Below are 22,480 nucleotides of genomic sequence, written 5' to 3' on the forward strand. Positions count from 1 at the left end.
TTACTTGAAAAAATAACCAACTCTTCCACTTTATTCTTACCAAATCATACAGTTCTGGCAAAACTAACATTTGATTATGTCTTTCCCGCCCCAAAATAATGACCTGGAAGACTCCATATACCAAATTGACAGAGAGTATAAGACAAATCTTGAAAGAAATTATGTCAAAGACCTCTATTTAAGGAATTCAGTACACTCAAAATAAGTTTCTCTTGCTTAATTTTTTAAGCCCTAACAATTCTGAATTCTGAAGTGAAAGTCAGTTTAAACTGCAATAGTACAATTCAGCTTCCCTTCCAAACATTTTAACTTCAACCTCTCCAAAACAATTACATTATATCCATGAAAATAGACCTTTTCCAAAAAGAAAGTTTTTATTTTGACAAAACCAGCACTTCACAGTAATAGCAATAACACATACTGGCCACAAAAAATCTTGACCTCTTTGCATACACACCCAATTTGCCACATTATCAATAAATGCAAATTTAAGACACTCCAGTTATTTATCGTTACATTTGTGGCTAAAAGTCCTGCTGTTTTTCCCAAAAACATTGAGAAAATAAAGAAAAATACAAGGAGAGATTGTTCATTTTCAGAAGGGTTCAGTGCCTGAACAGGCAGCTCAAGCAAGCAAAGGCAACACAGAGATGTTAAACAGGTTTATACCTCTTTCCTCTGCTCCCCTAGAGATCTGGCTCTGAGAGCACCAACACTCCACAGGTGACACCTGTATAAGCAGGGAACAACTTCTTTACCAAGGAAAGTACAGATTTGAACAGTAAAACAGCACTTTCCTACTGATGGCCCTCCCTTGGCATTTTAGCAGCTTCTACAACAGAAGCCAACACCCCATGACCAGGGACACTTTAAGTATGTCACCCTCCTGCAGATTCAAGTGCCATACCCATTATAGACACAAAGCCACACGCATTTGAAGTTGGTGAGGACACACTCAGGACTGCCCTGCTGAACGCCTCATTCACCAGCAGGGACCTCATAAAAGTGAGACAGAAATTAAACAGCCACAAACCTGCTAGGGGCAGCAGAGCAGAGCAGAGCGTGGGGAGCCAAGGGCTGCTGCAGTGTGGGCAGGGCTATCAGCAGCAGGGCACAAACCTACCACAGCTGAGCCCAGCAGGCAACACAGGACCGGGATAGAAAACACATCCTACCAACAGCCCAGCAAGCATCAAGTCCAGGAAAGTCAAACACCAACTCGAGTCAGAACACATACTGCCAAAAATAGCCCAGGTAGGAACAAATAGCCTCGGGCTGAGCTTAAATAAGGCTCCAGGAGGCTCCAGGTGAGGCTGATCAGGGCAACTAAGTCTCATTAGTGAACCCAGGGATGTGACAAGAGTAAAGGTTACAGTGTATTTTTGTGTTATAAATTGGACACTTTGTAAATATCTCATCACCAGGAGTTATGATTTTACCACATCCTCTCTGAAAAGCAATCCAGTAGTAAAACCCAGTAAGTACAGCCTACAGCAGCCAGCAAGAACACTGTGTCCGTGGAATTTGACTCTTCACTCCTTTTCTAGGAGCAACGTGCCAGTTACAGCCACAGAGACCACAGTGGCGTGGGGACATGAACTCCAGACCTGACCATCCTCATAGTGTTTGGTTCTCCTGGTGGTGACATCCTGTGCAACCCACAAAGCCCACAGTCTGTCCTGGTCCAGGGCTGCACCTGACCTCCAGATCAGGTTTGTCACTGAAGTAAAGGTGAGGTGAATTACATGGAAGCTTCCCTGGTTTTTCCCAGAGCAACCTAAAACATCAGGAGACAGCTTTACCTCGATTTCAGTGCAAATGTACAGCCTGGCAAACAGACTTCTAAAACATATTTGGGGGCATCATTCCCCACACCAGATTACTTGGAGGCAATGCTTCCTTCTTGGAATCAAGCTGTGTTTTGGGAACAGCAATGATGTCTTGTTCAGAGCACAACTCACAGGTGTTAGAGTATTAAGATCACAGTGCTACTGATTCTGCCTCTGCTGGTGATACACATACAAACACTCAAGGATATGGAATTTTTATGTAAGACTACACCGAAAGGCCCCAGCAAGACAAGACTTCATTTTGTCAGTTCTATATGTATGAGCAGTAAGGGGAACTCCTATCCCAGAGATCTTCCACTACAGAGGCTGAGAGGAAGGCAAAATGCCCAGTTTTCAGCTAAGAACCTGAGCTGTTGCATCGTCAGGTTCAGATAAGAACCAGATAATGCAATGCTGCCCCTGAGACAGTAAAAAGATGCTCAGGTACCTGACCCATGAGGCTTAAGTCATTTATACCAAGTCCTACAGAAAGTCTATGAAAACTATAGGTGTTCAGGCCATACAATTCACATCCTCCCCTAGTTCCATTAATTCTTCATTTAAAATATGAGCTATCTTTGAGCTCACCATAAAAATCACTCATAGTTTATGTTTTGACAGCTTTTCAAAATGACACTTTCAAACCATATAGCAAGCATTAGCATTTCTATGGTAAGGACTATTATTTATTGTTTCTACAGACCTACCAGTCTGTGACGTGCAACAGCTGCCACCATTAGGTAGAAACAGTGTATTTGTACCAGTGTGTTAAATTTAGAAGGTTTATTTTTAACCTACAAACTTGTATAACCCTTATATATGGCTAAAATATAAAAATGGTTAAGTATTAGCAGTTGTTAGCAGGCTCATTTTAAGAACAAACGGAAACACAGAATCCAAATGAGCTGTGCAGAGGATCTGCCCAAGGGTGAGAACCAGCTTCAGGACAAAACTACACCTGAGCCCTGAACCAACAGTGAGCCCTGAACACCCAGTGTGGGCAAACAGCAGCAGCCAAGCATAAACCGACAGGGCTATGGGTGTCTGTGTTGATGGGCACCCAGGGCTGGCTCTGGGAGCATCTGGGCTCATCCTGGAGAATTCAACAGAATTCAACAACAGAATTCAATAGAATCACTGGGTTGGAAGAGACCTCTGAGATCATTGAGTCCAGCCCAGGCCTAACACCTCAACTAAACCATGGCACCTAGTGCCACATCCAGTCTTTTTTTAAACACCTCCAGGGATGGTGACTCCACAACCTCCCCAGGCAAACCATTCCAGTACTTTATCACACTTTCAGTAAAAAACTTTTTCCTAATATCCAACCCATATTTCCCTTGGTGCAGCTAAGACTGTGTCCTCTCATTCTGTCAGTTGTTGCCTGGAGAAAGAGACTGACCCCACCTGACCACAGCCACCTCTCAGGGAGTTATAGAGTGATAAGGCCACCTCTGAGTCTCCTTTTCTCCAGGCTAAACAACCCCAGCTCCCTCAGTTGTTCCTCACAGGGTTTGTGTTCCCAGCCCCTCACCAGCCTCGTTGCCTCCTCTGGACGTGCTCAAGTGTCTCAATTCCTTCCCAAACTGAGGGCCCAGAACTGGACACAGCACTCCAGGTGTGCCCTCACCAGTGCTGAGTCCAGGAAGGTGGTGTTTATCTGCTCTCGGGTTTTCTGCCTAACAGGGAGCACAGGGACGTTCCCTTAACACTCCACAGTCATGGAAGAGAACACCTGGAGCCGCATGTTAAGCCCTTCTCTTCCACACAGTGAAGGACAGGAGAGAGAAGGGACTTCTGGGATGAGGTTGCGTTGCTGCTGAGGGCACCCACCACAGCAGCCAGAGACGGGCGGGCATCAGCCTTCCATTCGGGCTCACAGAGGGAGATGGCTGGGGAGCTGTGGGCTCTGAGGGAAAAGCTGCTCCACATCTCCTTGGGCATAGCCAGGGACGCTCTTCTGCCTTACTGGAACACCTGTGTCCCAGAGCCAGGAAAATAAATGGCGAGGGAAAAGCCTGAGACAAAAGGTATCTGCCTCAGGCCAGCAGGAGAGGCGGAAAAGCTGAGGAGAAGCCCTGATCCAGGGAAGGATTTAAGGGCAGGCTCCCTGGGGCAGGGACACAGAGGCCCAGTGACAGCTGCAGACCACAGGACAGGATCTGTGGCATCAGGTTGTTCTGACATCTCAGGTTTTTTGCCTTGTAGCTCTTCCGCTTTCAGTAACCACTTCCCTCCACTCCTTTTTTTAATACACTTAAATGAGTTGTCGCACAAACCACCCTGCAACCTCACATTTAGTAGCTGAGTACAGTGCTAAAGCTCTGCAGAAACTGAAAATAAATGATTCCCTCCTCTAATAACATGGAGATTTGCTTGGAGCTGAGTTCCCAAGCCCTGGGCCCTGGTCTGTCCCGATAAAAGGACTGAGGGCTACCAGCCGTGTACCCAGCATTGGTTCTGGCAGGACAAAAACCTACCCTGTAGGCTTTGTGACCAAATCAGGTTAAAAATTACAAACTATCATTAATAGCAGGTAGCAACCCTAGAGATCTCAAAAGAGCCAGTCTTTAAGTATATTTAAATATTTTAGTATATTTTTATATGTTTAGTATATTTTTTTCCACAAAGTCAGGAACCAGTTTGATCAAAACATTTATAAAAACTTGGGAGAGGGCTCTTTGCTATCTTTTCATGCTGCCATTTCAGTTATTACTTAGAACAACCAGGGAAATATTCATTCAGAAATTATCATTGTATGGGTTTTAATGCTAAGCAGAAATCTGCTGAGAAACAAGTGCACTGTTGGTGCTAAACCAAATCCACAGTAATGGTTTATTAGGAGAGGAACAGTTTTATACAGAGTTTAAGGGAATCTGCCTCCCACAGGAGAACACTGCAGCCAGCATCCCAACCTGTTAGTGCACTGTAGGGAAGTCCATTGTGCTGGAAAAGGAGAGCTGTGAAGATAGAACTGCAGTTTTTCTTCTGAACAGATAGCAAAAGCTTTCTCCGGTGCTTCTTCTGCTTAGAAGTAATCTGTCCAAACCAGATAGCAGCTCCCAAATCATTTACCAGAGTTGCAAAACCACAGATCAGAATCACAATCTCAAGTTGGAAGGAACCCATAAGGATTGAGTCCCACTCCCTGCAGGACTCCCCAACACAAAACTCGAGATCAGCATACTCCCTGCTATCCTCAAGCCCAAGGCTCTGGGCTACAAATACCGGCTTGTACCAAGATGGTGCCACGGGTAGTGAGCAAAACAAGGGTATTTTATCTTTCTGTGTCATTTCTCAGGGTCACACTAAATCAGATTGTCTGCAATGACAAAGACTTAACTCAGTTCTGAGATCTCAGAACTTTTTGTCTCCCGTGACATGAGTCATGGCTGCTTTTACAGTGAAAAGGAAGAAAAATTACTTTGCCTGTTCATTTTGATATTTTTTTAATTCTTCAATCCTATGGGACTATTAGGAAAGCTAATTAGATGTTCCCCTATGTTGTTTGTTTGTAAAATAAAATTGCAGTTTGTGGAACTCCCTATAATCACTCATGTATTACTGTAATGCAGTATCTGCAATAAGAAGTTATCCAACTCATTAACCATGAAGGAAGCATTGCAAGTCCTGGAACACAGAGAAGTTACCATTTGCCTGCTTTTTAGCATCTTTATGTAGACTCTGTGTGTGGTGTGCCTGTGGGGAGCTGAACAGCCTGAAGAGGGTAGCATAAGTTAGTTAATAAACCTCATTCGTAAAGCAGAGTTATTTTTGAGAGAAACACCTACTTGCATTTCTTGCCACAAGGTAGAGAAACATAACACTGAAAAACTCATCACCAAGCTTTTGTCAGAACGTGGGAAGGCAGATTTGCAGTCAGAACTGATGAGGATTAGACTGACAGCAGGATGCAGAGCTCTTTGCACTCTGTTAACCCTTGTTTGACCAATGCCTCTGTTAATAAAAATGCACACCCAAAGCAACTTCATTACTTTGATATTAGGGGATTGCAGCACAAGTCAGCAAAACTAACTCAGTGTTACTGAGTGCATTCTGGCACATGATCATGTCTGCAGCAGATCTGAAAAGCCAGATGGGGAAGGCATGGAAATGCGCTGAGAGCAACTTAAGGGGGTGATTCCAAGCTAGGTAATAAAATATCAAGCTTGCTGAGTTCACCAGGCAGATGCATATTTGAAAACCTGAATCAAAAGGCTCCTCTTGCTTCTGCCTCTAATGCGCACCCAAGATAGAATGCTGCTCCCAGAGTCTGCATGCAGTAAATGAGTATTCACAAAGGGAATGTTGCTGTATCTAGCAGAAGCAGAGACATCAGCTCACAGGAGCTTTAGAGAATCCTCTTCTATGCCGGGGATTGTCCCCTATCAATGCACATGACTCTAAACAGACCAGAATTGCTGCTGGGCATTTCATTATACAGGGAACATATCTACATAGGTTAGCTTGCAGTTTTTTTCTTTATAGAGACCAAACAGCAGAACTCTTCTCTGAGAATTTTATAGGGCTTGACTGAGGAGATACATGAAAGGACAAGGAGGTCTGGGGGATGGCTGTTCTTATTTGCATCACAGTCGTGGTTAGAAATCCAAGACAGGATCAGGACTCCACTATGCTGTGTTGCACACTCATGCAGGATAGAAAAAGCAGCAGCCTGAAAAAGGAAGCTGAAGCAGACAAAGTGAGAAGGGAAATAGATGTGAAGACATGAAATACCACGCCCAGGAGCTTGTACCCAGTAACTGGACAAGGAACAGAAAATTCCTGTTCTGTCAATTTGCTTCTGGCAGAGCTGCTTTAAATAGCTCAGAGGTTGTTAGGTGAGAAAGACTGTGTGTGTGTGTTTACACCTTGGAAAGGCACTGAGGAGATAATACACCATGTATTCATAGTTTATTTGTACTCTATAGCTGAAGCAAAGTGGAAATGCAAGCTGAATATTTTTTCTGTAATTCTTTTCCCTCCACCCTTTCAAAAATAGCACATATTGGAAATACTGGAACTTTCCATTTCAAAGACTGTAGCATCAGACTCCAAATGCTAAACTAGCTGCCCTTCACCCTGCTGCTACAATGCAGCCACTTTTGCAGCTTGAGTGTGCCCACTGTCCCCATGGCACACACACAGCAAAGAGCAGCTGGAGAAGGGAAGGGGATGGTGAATGCTGTATGCAGGTGGCATTAGGATGTCAGACTAATTTCATATCCTGAGGGGTTTAGTTTCAGGTATTGTGAAAACCCCTGTGTAAGAGATTCAGAAAGCCTTTAAAGCAGTGCTGTCCCTTCAAATGACCAGTTGCAAACTTGCTCACAGTTTTCCCTAGACTTGGCCGTTAGTTACAGAAGGAACTTCTAAAATGACATGCGAGTATCCAGCTGCCATGTCTGCTTCACTCAGTCCCATGTCTCTGATCATTTTAATGTGATATAGAAGCAAAGCTAACTAAAAAGATTATTTCTGGACATCATCCTGAATGATGCATAAAAGATGCAGTAACAAGCTGGGTCCTGTAATATCTCCTGCCTTTGCATTTTGGCTTAGCTGGCACACAAAAGATACATTATGAGAAGTGATGAAGTCCTTTTCCTGCATACATTCTGCTTTGCACTGCACTCCTTGGGGATCATTTGCCATTTGTGTCTGTCTTGGTTGGCCGAGCTTCCCTCGGGAGCTGCCTGTCCATTAAAAGGAGTGTGAGGATGTCCACGTGGAGTCGGACAGTCTGGTGAGAGCGCCTTCCCCCTGTGCTTCCATGCTGCCAGACACCATTCCCTGCAGGGGGATTTGCACTGATGATGCAGCGGGTAAGGGGACATTACCCCTTAAAAACACGCTTGGAGGGCTGCTGTTCACCTCACTTCCCGTGTTGGCAGCATTTACAGCACTGTTGCTCACTGTCCACAGGCAAGGGTAGTGGCTGGAAAAAAAGCAGCACAGATTGAATGACTTATTTCAAAGCATTTAGCCCGCATAAGACTTGTCACAGTAAAGTCAATTTCATTATCTGTCCAAAGGCAGCTATTCAAACCAAGTTACCAAACTAGATCAGCCTTGAAGATCTTAAGTGAAAAATCAAGGTCAGCTTGGAGGGAGGCATGGAGAGAAATGTGCGAGTATATGTGAGGTTTCAAAAATCAAAAGATATTTTTATGTGCCTCTGTGACTTCCCCCCATCTCAGGAGCTGAGTCAGAAAAGTTTCTAGAGAGGGAAGTCACAAAGTCTCAGGATACTTCCTAGCTGCTGTGGTATAAACACTGAGAAGAAAACATACTCAATCAGATAACAGTGCATTTGAAATTGCAGCTGATTTTCCTGACACCTAAGATAGAGAAGAAATGATTGCATTCATTTGGGGAAAAGAAGAGAAAATACTTGATAATTAATTGATTCTCTAGGTCTAAATTCCATCTGTTCCTATAGGAGCCTCATTTCATGAAAGATAATAGTGAGAAATACATGAAAAAAAAGAAAATTTGGTTTTAAAATGCTCACAGATTACAGACAACAGAATTCTTTCTGGGTGTTCCAAGATCCTGGTTTTCAGCAGTGCTAGGGAAAAATAAAGCTTCCATAGATTTAAGAGAAGAAGATAATTAGCTTGTCAGAAAGATCTGCCCAGGAATTTTGAATTTGGCACTTAGGACACATTTCAAATCTTGGACACTGATTAAAGTTTGGAACAAAGGGAAAATCACCAGGGCAGTCAAGCCTCAGTGCTCCTCATACCAGCAGTTTTCCTGTAAACTTACCTGGGTCCAGGGCTGGCACCTCCCTTTGTGTGTGGCACTGAGAGCAAGTTAGTGTGTGGAGATGGTGGCAAAGTCCAGCTGTCATGTCCTGAGAATACCTGAAGATTATTGCTGGAGCTCTCCAACAAGTTAACTTTGGGGGGAAAAAAAGCAACAAACAAATCCTCCGTGACTATTGCAGACATTGTCTTAAGACTGCAAAACACAGGCTTAAGGCAGCAATCTGATCATGAGGTCCCCAACCACAGGTAAGAGAACAAAAGTCCCAGCCACAGGTAAAAAGGCAAAATTCCTGTGTTCACTTAGAGAATAGCAAGGTGCCATTGAAATCCCAGCTGTGATACATGAGAAGGTACAGCATAACAGATGTAGGATTTGCATTTTTGCAAGTCTGAGTAATAGTTTTTCATAATTTAAATGTGTCAGGCAATGTTTTGATAGCGATTTCCTTATAATCTGAGCTAAAATACTTAATAAAGTCTAATAAATATTGCCCCATTCCTTGAAATTTTCAAGGCCAGGTTGAGTGGGGGTTTGGACAACCTGGTCTAGTGGAAGGTGTCTCCACCCATGGCAGGAGGGTTGGAACAAGATGATCTTTAAGGCCTCTCTCAAGTCAAACTGTTCTATGATAAATACTTCTATTAAACAGGAATTCTTGTTGAATTATAATTAGCAAGCAGATTACTTGATCCTCACTCTTCTTTCTGACCCACTTCTTCTGATCAAAGTAGAATCAATTTCTGGAACTCTGCACCCAGATCTAGAAAGCGAAAGGGACTCAAAAGATGTACTGACAATACCAAAATCCCTTTGCCTCACATCAGCTCCTACCTGAGAGCTGCTTTGACTTGAGAACTCAACTGCGTCATGGCAGGACATCGAAAGAAGACCTGAAATGCTTTTTGTATAACTGGAAGCTGCAGTGAAAACACCATCATACACTCTGGTTTATTAGGAGTGCACCCAGTACACTCCTAATGATGCACCCAGTCTTGGTACCTCCTGTTTCACTGCCTCAATCACCCTGGGTGCACGGAGGGCTCTGTGCAGGTTGCCCCAAAGACTCACCGTGCCCTTTCCTGGGCTCACTCCAGTGCTTGTGCTAACCTAAGGCAAGGGGCAGGCAGGCAGAGGCAGCAAAGCAGTGCTCCAGGAGTACCTGTAGGGGAGTGATTTCTCTGCATGTAGGAGGGTGGGTATGGAGCAGGGCGATGGCCTCGCAGGGCTGGGTATCTCTCGCAGCTGTGGGGAGCCTGCGGAGCGGGCAGAGGCAAAGGTCCGCTGTACTGGTAATTAGAGCTCCCCGAGGCACACATTGGATCCGGGTTGGAAATCAACCAGCCACCCACTTGGAGGGAAAAGAGAGAGAACAGAATTATTGCTATTGCTGCATTAAAGTGCTACCATACAACTAAGAAATAACCAGCCTTCTGGAACAATCAGCTGTGCCTCAGAAATACCAAGCAGATTCCAAGAAACTAGTTTGTGAAACAATTGACAAAAAAATAACAACCCTCCACCCCCTTCCCAACCCACCAACTCTGAAAACAAGACCTGAAAGCAACCAGAAAATGTCACAAACATTAAAGAACAAATGAAAGAAAAGCTATCAGTAAAGCAAATGCAACTTCTGCTCCCCCTCATTTTTTTACCTGTTTACCTATGAAAGATAATTTTATAGGTGACAAAAACATTCACTAATACAAAAGCAAAGGGGTAAGAAAGCCTTAAAAATGTTATATATCATCTTGATTCCAGATTCCTTTTAATATTGAAAAACTGGTTTGTGTGGAAAATGATCCCTCTGCACAACCTCTCACATTATTTCCTAATGTGAGTTCTCTTAACTCTTATTTTTTTAAAAGCTCTCGATGAACACAAATTCAGGACTCAGTAAATGACCAGTATGAACCAGTTAAGCAAGGCCCAGGTTCCCAGCACCCATCATAAATCACAAAACCTGTAGCTGACACGAATAAAAACCTTACAGTGAGAATATGTCATATGTTGACCTTCAGAGACTGTCTCTGGAGCATCCTTAGAATGGTTTCTGAAAAACAAAACACTTAGTGGTAAGTGTTCTCATTGAAAAACTACAAAAGTTATAACCAGAACTATTCATTAAAAATTCCTCCTCTATAACCTTGCTAGGCAGCAGTAAATCTTCCTATGTTCTGTCATAAAAGAAGGAGGAGCTTTTGTCTGATGAGATAAACAAAAATGTTCCTAAGATTGTGCCATATTTGGGAGCTGAACATGGAATTCTAAATCTACCTGTGGGCACCATTCCTGCTTGCAGACAAGCTGAAGGCAGCACTCCCCCTTCCCCAGCTGGAAACCCTCACACCGACACACAGCAGCTTCTTAAGCGGTGAGAGGAATGAAAGGAAATACAGATTCTCCTGCAGGCACATGGGGCACTTCACATGTCAGAAGATAAAGCAGGTCCAAACAAAATAATTAGAAATTATGGTCTGGAATGCGTCATTCGGATGCCACTGTGCATTAGCATGGGTGATGCAAGGAAAATTTTGCAAGACAAACTACAATTAATTCCTGATGGAAGCATCTCTGACATCTTACCTTTAATAAACCCATCATAAATTATCACACAGACTTAATAACAGCAGTGTAGTTACATTACATTCACACTGTAATTTCACTTCAACTAGGCTTTTTGACACCTGGAGTTAACATTTTTCTCCCTGGCCTACCAAATTACGGGATTCACTGGAGTGCAAGTATGCTGTAGTGAACCTATGTGGGGTATAACACTACTAGGGAAGCTCACACCATCTCATTTCAGGCTCTCTGTGTAGACAGAGGTAAGTGCCAGGATCTCCAAGAGCATGTTCACCCACTTCAGCACCTATTGTAATAACTATATAGTCTCCCCAGTAATATCATTGGAGTGACTCTGGATTTAAGACAGCAGAAACAAGATTCAGTTATGTAATTTATCTTTCATTTGGTGATGTCACAGTTTTAACCATATCAGCAGCAAAAAGCTACTGGATCAAAAAAACCCAAAAGATGAACTCACCTTTCCTTTGCATCCAGGAAGGCTTTGGCAAAGGGATTATACTTGATTTTGAGAGCTGTTATCTTGAGTTTACAGAAAACAAGGCATGTTAGTGAAGGCAATTTGAAATAGAAATGTGACAAAACATCCTCCAGAGTAATCTGAGTGGAACTGCCTGAGTTAGCCTGAAATGTATCCCCACACTTGATGTTTTCCAGGGCTGGGTAGGAGACAGCTTTGCTGTCTGCTGATCAGTGCCACAGGCAAAACACCAGTTGGGGCAGCCTGGCATGAGCTGGTCTGGTAAATCCAGTGGGATGGTGCACCCTTTCAAGAGACTTTAAACACTGAATTCCTATCAGGTACGAATAAAATCTGCAGCAACATTAGCTAAGGGATGTGGCACAGGAGTTGGCAATTCTTACAATCCAAAGCAAAAATTTCCAAAGGGCAGAAATTTTGCCATGAACTATTGTATTATAGGGAACATGGAGAGGTAGGGTTATCATTATAACTATCAGTTATTGCTGGAGAAAGATATTGGGCTTGACTGTAGGGCTATTTGGCTTTTTTTTTTCCAGTAAAGGGTTGGGATGCCGAAACAGATGGACCAGTCTGGAACAGCTGTGGCAGGATATTAAGCTAAACCTGGCTTAGTACTGGAGCCAGACACCAGATTAGTCAATGTTCTACTGCAGAGAAAATACAGAGTATTAGACTGGACAGAATATTACACTGCATGGGACTGGTGGGGAAACAAGAAGGCACACTGGTCTTGTAGTTAATCAGCTTCTAACAGAGCTCATCAGTGGTGACCAGAGCACAGCGTGGCACCCGCCTACCTCCTCATTCTGGTAGGCAGTCACCGCTATGAACTGGGTCTCAGGGAAGGAGCAGTTCATCACCATCCGGTGGGGGCCTCCTACGCGAACTATGTGCACCTGGGGCTCGTATTTGTGCAGCGAGTTCAGCATTATCTGCAGGAAGCAAAACAGAGAGACAGCCCCCAGTACCACTCTGGTACCTCACAGCCACCCTCTGGCTGTGTGACAGAGCAGCTGTCACTGCTGAACCTCCCCAGCTGAAGCAGCAGGGCAGGTGCCTTCCTCCCCTGCAAACCACAGGGCTGAACAGAATGAGACTTCACTGGGCTGTATTTAAGGCTTTGGATGCAGCAGCATCTGTGAGTATTTGTGTTAGCAACTATAGCACCCAAACCACTCGGCTTTCACTGCACTAGAGGCTGCTGAAACAACTCAGGAGCAGTCCCTGTCTGGCTTCTGCTGTCTGGAAGACTCAGAATCACCATCACAGAAAAGGTGCCAGGAAGAAGCTACAGCAGCGACCCAGTCTCCTCTCTGGGCAAGATGAAGTGTATCTAAACAAGCCTTGGCAGTGTCTAACCTGGCACCAAAAGCTGTGAAGAGCATTGATTCCAGGAGGTCTTTTAGGTCCTTTAATTTGCTCTAGTGCAAGAAAAATATTGGTTTTTTAAATTTGTACTTTGCAAATTGATGTATACCTACATACATATATACCTATATATGTGTATATATATATATAAAAGAAAGAACACAGCTATTAGCATAAAGCACTGACAGTCATCAATTTCCTTCTAATACCATCACAGAAGGGGCAGCTGAAGCACGGAGTAGGGACATGGTTTACTTTAACACTGTGGTCTTGATTTCAAAAGAAAGCAAAGGAAGCTTCAGTTGTTTGTTATTTAGTAACATTTGTTTGGGTTCTGTTTCTCATACGGTTTTTCCTCTCCTGCATTCTACTGTTTTCCTCTCCTTCATATATAAATGCAGGATTCCTCATTATTTTTCCCCAGAGACTCTTTGACCCTCCAAGTTTCCTGTAGCATTTTTCCCCCCATGCATATTTTTCTGAGGCTTTTGACTTTTCTGAGATCCTGGACACAAGACAAGCATTTGCAAATTCAGATCCTGTTCTATGCTCTACAATAACTCTTGTGTGCTGGTTCCACATACAATGAAGGAAAAGTCAGATCATCTTCCTGTTCTCCAATCTGTAAAACCTGAGATAATTTCCTACCTCATTAGAGTACCGAGCTTACGGAGGTACCTCACAAACCTAATGGAAATAACAGACTGAGAACACATAACATTTACATGAAAGAAATTGATTCTGGGCTGACAAGTATCATCCACCGTAGGAGTTTTGTACAAAACAAACAAGCTAACAAAAGGTCTTGTGCAACATTTTGCCTTTAGATGCATCATCAAAAATAAAATATGAAACAAAACTAATTTTCCTGTTTGCATTTTTAAGGGGTTCAAAGAGAAAGTCACTTATTTCTGGTACATGTGGTTTCTTTCCAAAGGCCAAAGCTGATTCAATAGAATATTGATAATTATCATGATGCAGAAGCAGACATAGTAATTATTTCATTTAGGAGCAGCCTTTTATTCTGCCATCTGACTCTTGCCAACATTCCACTTACACCAAACAACATTGGGGAACACAACAAAAACCTAATACCCATGGCCATTTTTCCCCCCTTTCTCTGAAGTCCTATGTAAAAATCCCCAGCACACAAGATCAACTCTGAAAAGACCCCTGACGATTAAGTAAACCACAGCACTCTGTCTCTCTTAACATCAAGAAGTCCATTAAAATCTGAAAGTGCCAATTAAGGCCTGTTTATCCCTGTTTACATTTGGCCTCCAGAGAATAATTGGCATCTGTGGGTGAAGAGGCCTGTAAGGGCTTCTATAATTACATAAATGCACCCTTGATATTTCTTGATTGGTAGGTGCTTGCAATTGAAGCCAAGAGGTGGTGTGGAAACATCAGGCCATACCTGCCCACTCCCATTGAGCTTGTTGGTAAGTTTGACTTTGCTGAAGGAAATGGCAGCTTTCATCCAGTGGGCCCCAAAGTTGGGAGAGTCTGGGTGGATGTAGACACAGCTGTGGTTCGGTGGCTCTGGTTTCCCTGCTGGCACCCACTCTCCATTGACGTACTTCCAGCGGTGGCCATCAGTCGGAGCGAAGTCCAGCAGGAAGGAGTACATGGCGTTTGGATCCAAGCCCGACACGCTGATCTTCAAAACAGGGAACATCCGCCTGGCCGGGGAAACAAAACAGGGGGACACCACTGGAAACTGGTCTTGAAAGACTCTCCTCAGTATGTTTGTTTCCAGATGCTCACTGACTAGTTCAGTATAAAAGAACATCCTCCCTTCCTTCAATCCACCCTAGCCATCAGACCTTGTGCTTGGCAGTTTTCTCCAGTCATTTGGTCCCATACTTCCATATTCCCTGACCTCACCAGCTTGACCATGTCCTTTTGCTTTTAGTTCCATCTTAAACGCAAGCTCTAAACTTCTACCCAGCCTTCCACTATCTTGTGTGCTTAAAACCAAAATCCTGCCTCTGTTCAGTTTTGGGAAAATGGCCCTTCTGTGCCTAAAGGTCCAACACCACCTTTTCTCAGGTCCCTTTTATTATTATCATTTTCTTCTGTAAAGGTGATTTGCAGGAGCCCACAGTTTGACTTTTAGTGGTTTTCTGTCTGCCCCAGTGCTTACAATCGATGCCACACAACTCTGAATTGAGACCTCAGTGCCTGAAAGTCTGCAGCAATACAGCTAATAGGGCTCCAACACTTCCAGGAACTGGGAATAATGTGTGGACATCAGAACAGAGGTGTCTCCCAGCAAAGGTATCCTATTCTTTAAGCTTCTTAGCTTGTCAAGGAATACATGTAATTGCTGTTACATATCACCTCCTACATTCCTTTTCCGTGAGAAACCGGCCTCCCTGCCCCAGACACCTCCATACTGACTTCTCCTGGCAACTGCCATTTCTCCATGCCTCCCTTTTACAGACCATAAATGCCAATGAAGGCCGATGAATCTTTGAGCTCCTTTTCTCTGTGGCTACAGAGAGTACACCAAGCAACCAGAGAAATGGCCTGAGCTCCATAACCATGGGGCTAAGGTAAGGTAGCTCTCAGGACTTGGGTACCATACAAGACATCCAAAGTACATAAGAAGGGAGCTGAAACTCCAGGCTGTCCTAAAGGACTGGAACTCTCTGCCCCTGCAGTCATACTCTCCAGTGACACCCAAATACAAATTGCTAACAATCAGTCTCACATGACATCCCACTCACCTTTCTGGATACCTTTATATAGTTTTTCTGCATACATTCAGCACCTTCTGCTGACAGGAAAAGATAGAATTTGAGAAATTTGAGATTTTTCATCTAACATTAACACTTGCTGATACATGGTCAGTGCAGTATTGAATAAGGTATCATAGAATGGTTTGGGTTGGAAGGGACCTTAAAGATCATCTTGTCCCAGTCCCTGGATTGGTGTCTCCAACACCTTCCACTAGACCAAGTTGATCCAAGCCTCATTCAATCTGGCCTTGAACACCTCCAGGGATGAGGCATCCACAACCTCTCAGGGCAGCCTTTTCCAGTGCCTCACCACCCCTTGTAAGGGCATTCCACGTCCTTATAAAAAGTCCCTCTCCAGCTCTCTTGTAGCCCCCTTTAGGTACTGGGAGACTGCTGTTAGGTCTCTCTCTCTCTCTCTAGACTGAACAACCTCAACTACCTCAGCTTTTCCTCAGAGGAGAGATTCTCTCCTCCTGACTTGCTCCAACAGGTCGATGTCCTTCCTGTACTGAAGACCTCAGAGCTGGATGCAGCACTCCAGGAAGGGTCTCAGGAGCGCGGAGCAGAGGGTGAGAATCCCCTCCCTCCCCCTGCTGGCTGCGCTGCTTTTGATGCAGCCCAGGATGTGTTTGACTTTCTGGGCTGTCAGTGCACGTTGGTGAATCGTGTTGTGCTTCTTGTCCACCAACACTCCTGAGTCCTGGTCCTCAGGGCTGCTCTGAACCAGTTCTCCACCCAGCCACCCAGTATTTTAATGCAGAGCTAATAAGTTCTCTTTATGAGGTTTGCACAGGCCCTGCTCTCAAGCCAGTCCAGATCTCTCTGGATGACATCCCTTCCCTTCCCACATCAACCAGAGCACACAGCTGGGGGATGCTGGCAAACTTGCTGAGGGTGTGCACCTGTCACCAACAAAGGTAATGAAAAGCTCTAGTCCCAGTACTGACCCCTGAGGAACAGCACTCCTCACTGCTCTCTAAGGTACAGAGAACCATGACATTTCTAATTAAATAGAAGCTTAGTCAAGGATTTATACACTGCACGTGTATTTCTGATCAGGGTGCATCAGCTACAAAACTGGGATGTGATAAGAAGTATGGATGTATTGCTCCTTCCAATGCTTAGATCTCCCCCAGTCAATGTTCAAAGTACCACATTTAGATACATAGCTGAAATTGAATTAGAGGGTAAAATTAATCCACATGAAAATTTAATTTCACTAGATTGCGCAGAGCTATTTGTGTTACACACAGATTGCAAATTCCTCTGCCCACAATGCAGGCAGGCTGCTCTGCCTTTTTATTTGAGAGGCTCAAATTTATCCCCAAAGGACCTATAGACCAATCCAGGAGAGAATACAGTCACCATCAATTCTAACCTCCTGTGGAACTAAGATTAGAGCACTTCCTTGTGTTAACCAGCGTCACACCCAGTAATTCCCCACCTCGCTTGGACCAGCATGTCTTGACCATACAGACCCTAACGATGGGAAACTTACCACCTAACACGTTCTGCTGATTAAGTGACTTAACTGTTAAAATCTGTCTTTTAGCATGGAAAATTGTGACTTCTCCAAATTTGTTTCAGAGTGTTTGTTTCAATGACCAGGTAGGTGCACACGTGACCTCCATTGCTGCAATAGCTGAGCACTTCAGCCTCTTCAATTTATTTAGAGCAAATCTGCTGCAATTACTCCACAGTACAGACCTTGAGTGGAAAGATGTTTGGTATCAAACTTGAATGTGCAGTAACCAGTAAAGTTGCTTTAGCATTCAAGCCTGGACGGGGCTTCTTTTCCCCCACTTGTGGCAGCCAGCACTGATGCCCTACAGATTCTCCCCGTACACAGAGGGGAAGAGTGGCACCTTCCTGTCTCCAGGCAATAGCAGGGATTGCAAAGGCTCAGGATACTGCCTAGCTAATGTGGTATAAACACTGAGAGAAAGGAAACCCACTCAGTCAGGTAACAGCACATTTGATATTGAAATGTCAATTGAATACAATAGGTCTGAGTAAAATAGGAGATGGTTTCCCACTGTATCAGCTGCACCCATTGGGATGTATTTTGTGATATAGCACGTAGTCTAATTTTAATGATGTCTATCCTGTTCAGAATATATCTATCTCCCCTAGGCATATTGCTGGGGCAGGTGATTATTATAATGAAGTATGATACAGTCAGAGACATATCTGTATATTAACACTGAAGTTGGTTCATCTATCTGTGACATTTTGGGACCCTCAGTACCAATTAGAGATGACTCAAAGCAGATAGAATTGTGCATGCCAGAATTTGACACTTGAGGATCACTAATCAATTAGACTTTCATTCTCTGGGATACTCCTGTATCGGGTTTCTGTTTAATTTCTGAGCTTTGCTAACAATGTGTCTGTCCACACCAACTGTTTTAGTTTTCACACACAAAAGTTCAGGCTGGCTCTTCTCTTTCATTGTAGAACACAGTTTTCAAAAGCATTCACCTACCCTTCAGCAAGAATGGTTTAGTTGTACTCATTTAGCAGCAGCAGAATGAGATCAATATTTTTTCTACAGAGAATCTCTCTGGAGACAATCACTGAAGAATCCTGAACCTGAGAAAAACTCAGCACTCGTAGGAAATTGTCTCGAGTTTGTCTCCTTTTGAATAGCATGGTTCAGAGTTCTTTGCTGCAGGCCACAGCCTGTAGTTTCTTTGTTTTAGTGTGCTGCTGTGTTTTCAGATGAAAGATACTTTCAGAAATGCAGAGATCCTTTTTCATAGTCTCTGATGCTACAGTAACTATGTTAGAAGGAATCATGCAAACGGCAGTGTGACATACTTTCATAATTTTTTATTTTGAGATTGCTGTAGTTTGATCATAAAGAACCTATTCCTGCTCTCACTGACATTTTTAGAGATGTCACTGGCTATAGGAAAAGTAGAATCCGGCTGATAAGGAGTGTATAAGTTAAAATAAAAAAAACAGGCAGCTTACACAATGAAATAAAAAGTACCCAGGCATATTCAGATAATGAAAGATTCCCTTATCAACATTATAAAAAGATTTTATCTATGCACTCACCCTGACATTTCAGAAAGAGCTACTATCACTGTGAAGTCATGATTTTCATTAGCTGAGAGGAAAGAAACTGAAAAAACCCTGTTGGTAAAGTGTGATTCTTTGTACCAGTTTAATTAATCATCTTACCTCATTTTTAGTCACTTTCACTGCTAAATAGCCAGTTTAAGCTACTGTGCACCAAGTAAAAGTCCACTTTGAAGTTTGCTGTAGCCTAATAGCAGTTTTCAAAGCAATTTAAATGAAGCAAAAGCAGCTTCATGATATAAAGAGAACCTCAGCAGCAGATTTCTATCAGTATAGGTTATTAGGAGGAATCAGAATGGCAACAGGTACTCTTACACCAGGAGCTGGTACTTTGGGAAGGTAACTGCTGCAGGATCACCTTGCTGAGCCAACAGACTAGATTTTTCATTTTTACTGCTTCCACCTATCTCCTTCATCAAACTACAGTCCACAGTCATTTCATCCACAAATTCTGCTAAATCAAAGTCTGAAAAATTAATGAAACTCACACCACATGAGTAAATCTTTCTCTCCATCTCTTAATTCCTCTCTTTTATGTGCATCTCCTGAGAGGTCTTGCAAAACATATGCATGTTGAGGGAGCAGCTGGGGTGAGGGGCAGCAGAGGGCTGGAGACAATAAATAAAGTAAAAACCTTAGTACCACTGTGCAAATCTTACTGTGGTAACTGCTTGTCTGTTCTGGGCTGGACTCTGCTGTCAGCCCAGTTCAGAGCAGAGCCTCTGTGGAGAGCCTTCTTCAAGACAGTGCCTGATTCAGAATTAACATCCTTCTCAACAGATTTTTCACTTTTTTCCTGTGCCTGTGTTCCCCAAATAGTAAGACTTGATCCATTAATACCACAATGTTTTGTCCTTCTAAAACTGTGTATGTTAAGCAGTATTCCACTCTTGTTTCTAAGGGCACCAGCAACAGCTGTGGGACCATGCATTCAGACTGCACATACACAGAGAGCACACAGGGCAGTTTTATTGCACCCATTCTGGTACAGACTGCTTGTACAAGCTGTCAATACCCAAGGCCAGAGGGATGGGAACTGCAGCTGGGGATGACAGCACAAATCTGCTTCTGTGCAGTAATTTGAAGCCTACAGGTGAGGACTTGTTAATATAGAATGATGATTATTAGCATAAGAAGTCATTCCAAAAGGTTTGAGAGGCATTCCCTTGCAGAAGTTTCCTTTTTGTGCAATCACAAGTTAGTCAATATATTTTTCCAGCATGCTTCATAGGAGGAATGGTTTGGCAGTGACCAGAAAGAAGCAGGGTCACCCCATCTTGTTCGTACACTGGTTTTAGCAGACTGCAAGGCTGCAGTCCCCTAAAAACTCTGGTGTGCTCATTGCAGTTCTCTCGAGTCTGCACACACTGTTTATTATTGTAGAGCTTAACCCCCCTGGCTGTCACCTCCACTGAGCCCGCGGTGCTGAGCAGATCACTCACCTGCCATTCTTGGTCACGATCATCTCATTAGTGACTTCCCTGAATCTCTGCCAGAGCGTCGCATCCTCCAAGACAACCTGGAGCTGCTTCTCCGTGGGGTCGCCTTTGTCTCTCCCAGCCCGGAGTTCACTCTCCACTACGCTGAGGAGCCTGGAGACGGTGCAGTCGCTGGGTTTTTTGCAGCCCAGGTCTGCCATGACGGCTTTACTGCCAGAAACTTCAGGTAGCTGCTGAAAAGACAAAAATAATAAGCTAAATAAAAAAAAAAGAAGTCAGTTCATTGGGCACCGTCTGACAAACGTGCTCTCCTCACTCTTCTGCCACTGCCTGGCTCTTTCCCCTGGAAGTCCCAATGGGCAGTGACACCAGTGTGTGGAGGTTTACGCACACGCTCCACACAAAAAGAGGACTATCTCCTAATTACCTGTTAGACAGTCAGGTGGGTGGCTGGCTGATGACTCAATTGGCTGCCTTGAAAGAAGAGTCCTCCATCCAAATTAGCATGCTTTTATCTTTTTTCAACCTGAAGTGGGTCTAATTGTTCTGCTTGAGAACCAGGTTTCCATTAATGAAAATTGTTTCATTTCCAGACTGAAACAATGCATGGAAATTGCATTCACGCTGGTGCGGACTCTAACTGAAGGAGCTGGGAAGAGTCAAGATAGTTACACAGAGAAGGTTGTCTTAAAATATTTTCACCATGAATGTCGCATAAATGCATTAACCTCATTCTTCTACATTCCTAAATCAAAATATAGTAGTAAGAGACCTTTCTGCACCGAGGTTTCAATGCACAAGGAGAAGGCAGCCTCCCTGCACTCCATTGTGGATGGACATTGTGACCATCCCTTGGTCCCTCTGTCATTCACAAAACCCCTGCTGCACCTTACAGGTGACTGAACACCCCTCTGGCTGCCTTTCCAGGGACAGACTGCACACTTCTGGGCTGGGATGATCTTAACTGCCTGAGGCCTGGCACTGCTGACCAACTCAAGGCCCATCTCATGCAAAAGCATTCCAAAAAGTCATTCCCTCTCACCTCATGCAGAGACCTTCTCTGATCCAACAACACATGCCCTCCACAAAAAAACCCCACCATTTTACTGAGGACTCCAACAATCTCAGCGTTCAGCCAAGGAGAGGAGAGATGTGAGTTTGGTCCCATGCTGGAGGGTTAAGTGGAAGCCCAACAAATAACTGTGACCTGAAAACACTGGACTTTGGTATATAACAAATGCTGGAGTACTTAACTTCTCCTGATACATCTCTGATAATGTCTTTTAAATTGCTAGTCTGTTGAACATGACATAGTCAGGGACTTGAGTATGAAAACGTAGTCCTAGAGGCCATTTTTAGAGAAATTCATTTTCTGCCTCTTTATTGAGAACTTTGCATTCTTTCAATTCAATAGTCCCTGTTGAATTTCTGTGCTTCTGCCTCTTCTAGAAAGACAAAATGACTTCGTGGATCACTGTTGGGATTTTTTTACAGACAAGAAAAAGCATGGCACACTTTACAAAACAGAATTTAAGTTAAAGCCATCATCCACAAGGCTCAACAGGTCTTGCCTTTAAAAAAACTGAGAGGTACCATCCACCTAAACAACAATGGCCAGAGCTTGATGGTGCCTTATTTAGCACCCTTCCAACCCAAGTCATTCTATGATTCTATGCTGCTTTCAAACTTCACACTCTGAGTCCTCTTCCCCTCTTCTTTTTTTAATTGTCAACTCATAACAAAAATACCTAGATTATTTTATAAGTAAACTTAGAACAGGTGAGTTACATTAGCAGATGTCAGCAACTTCTGGTTGATAAACAGCCCACTTTCACTGCTGAACAGCTAAAGAATGTACTTCAAAATCTATAGGATATTTAGGTACCTGGAAGGGTACCACTTTGCATTTGGAAAAATAATTGCATCTCAGGTAGGCTGGTGTAAATGGAACATGTTTATGTTTGGCTTCCCCTTTCCAAATACTCAAAGAGGAGAAAGAAGCTGCTACTGATTTTTTTTCCCTACATGTGATCAAATGGCATAGGAAATGCATAGGAGAGTACATGAGACAGTTTTAAATTTTATTATACTACAGATGCAAATAGCTGGAGCTGGTAGAAGTGCCATGAATTTCAATTCAGCATCTTCAGGTTTTCAGTAAGTTCTAAAACA

General features: G+C 43.5%; 1 protein-coding gene and 1 long non-coding RNA gene across 2 annotated transcripts in view; both read right to left on the reverse strand.

Annotated features, from left to right (window-relative positions):
- Positions 1 to 1,259, reverse strand: part of LOC111943860 (uncharacterized) — a 64,693-nt gene extending 63,434 nt beyond the window's left edge. The window contains exon 1 of the long non-coding RNA XR_015285025.1: positions 1,034 to 1,259. This is a non-coding gene — a long non-coding RNA (uncharacterized LOC111943860). The remainder of the gene's footprint in view (positions 1 to 1,033) is intronic.
- Positions 1,260 to 4,325: 3,066 nt separating this feature from the next.
- Positions 4,326 to 20,532, reverse strand: TBX19 (T-box transcription factor 19). The gene is made up of 8 exons (XM_086879444.1): positions 20,312 to 20,532; positions 14,456 to 14,720; positions 12,468 to 12,602; positions 11,647 to 11,708; positions 10,592 to 10,653; positions 9,763 to 9,951; positions 8,601 to 8,733; positions 4,326 to 7,767 (listed from the first exon to the last, which is right to left on the reverse strand). Exons 1-8 carry the CDS (start codon positions 20,506 to 20,508, stop codon positions 7,533 to 7,535), a joined length of 1,278 nt encoding a protein of 425 aa, XP_086735570.1. The 5' UTR covers positions 20,509 to 20,532; the 3' UTR covers positions 4,326 to 7,532.
- Between the last annotated feature and the right edge of the window lie 1,948 nt (positions 20,533 to 22,480).

This window comes from Cyanistes caeruleus, chromosome 3 (assembly GCF_971803275.1).
Source record: "Cyanistes caeruleus chromosome 3, bCyaCae1.hap1.1, whole genome shotgun sequence".
Taxonomy (NCBI): domain Eukaryota; kingdom Metazoa; phylum Chordata; class Aves; order Passeriformes; family Paridae; genus Cyanistes; species Cyanistes caeruleus.

Excerpts from the sequence above, each read along its gene's own strand:
- TBX19 (XM_086879444.1), bottom strand. The coding sequence starts at position 20,508 with ATGGCAGACCTGGGCTGCAAAAAACCCAGCGACTGCACCGTCTCCAGG. Across the intron at positions 11,709-12,467 it reads CTGCCTACCAGAATGAGGAG|ATAACAGCTCTCAAAATCAA; the intron begins GTAGGCGGGTGC and ends TGTAAACTCAAG. Across the intron at positions 7,768-8,600 it reads GGTGCCAGCCCTGGACCCAG|CCACTACCCTTGCCTGTGGA; the intron begins GTAAGTTTACAG and ends CTTTTTTTCCAG.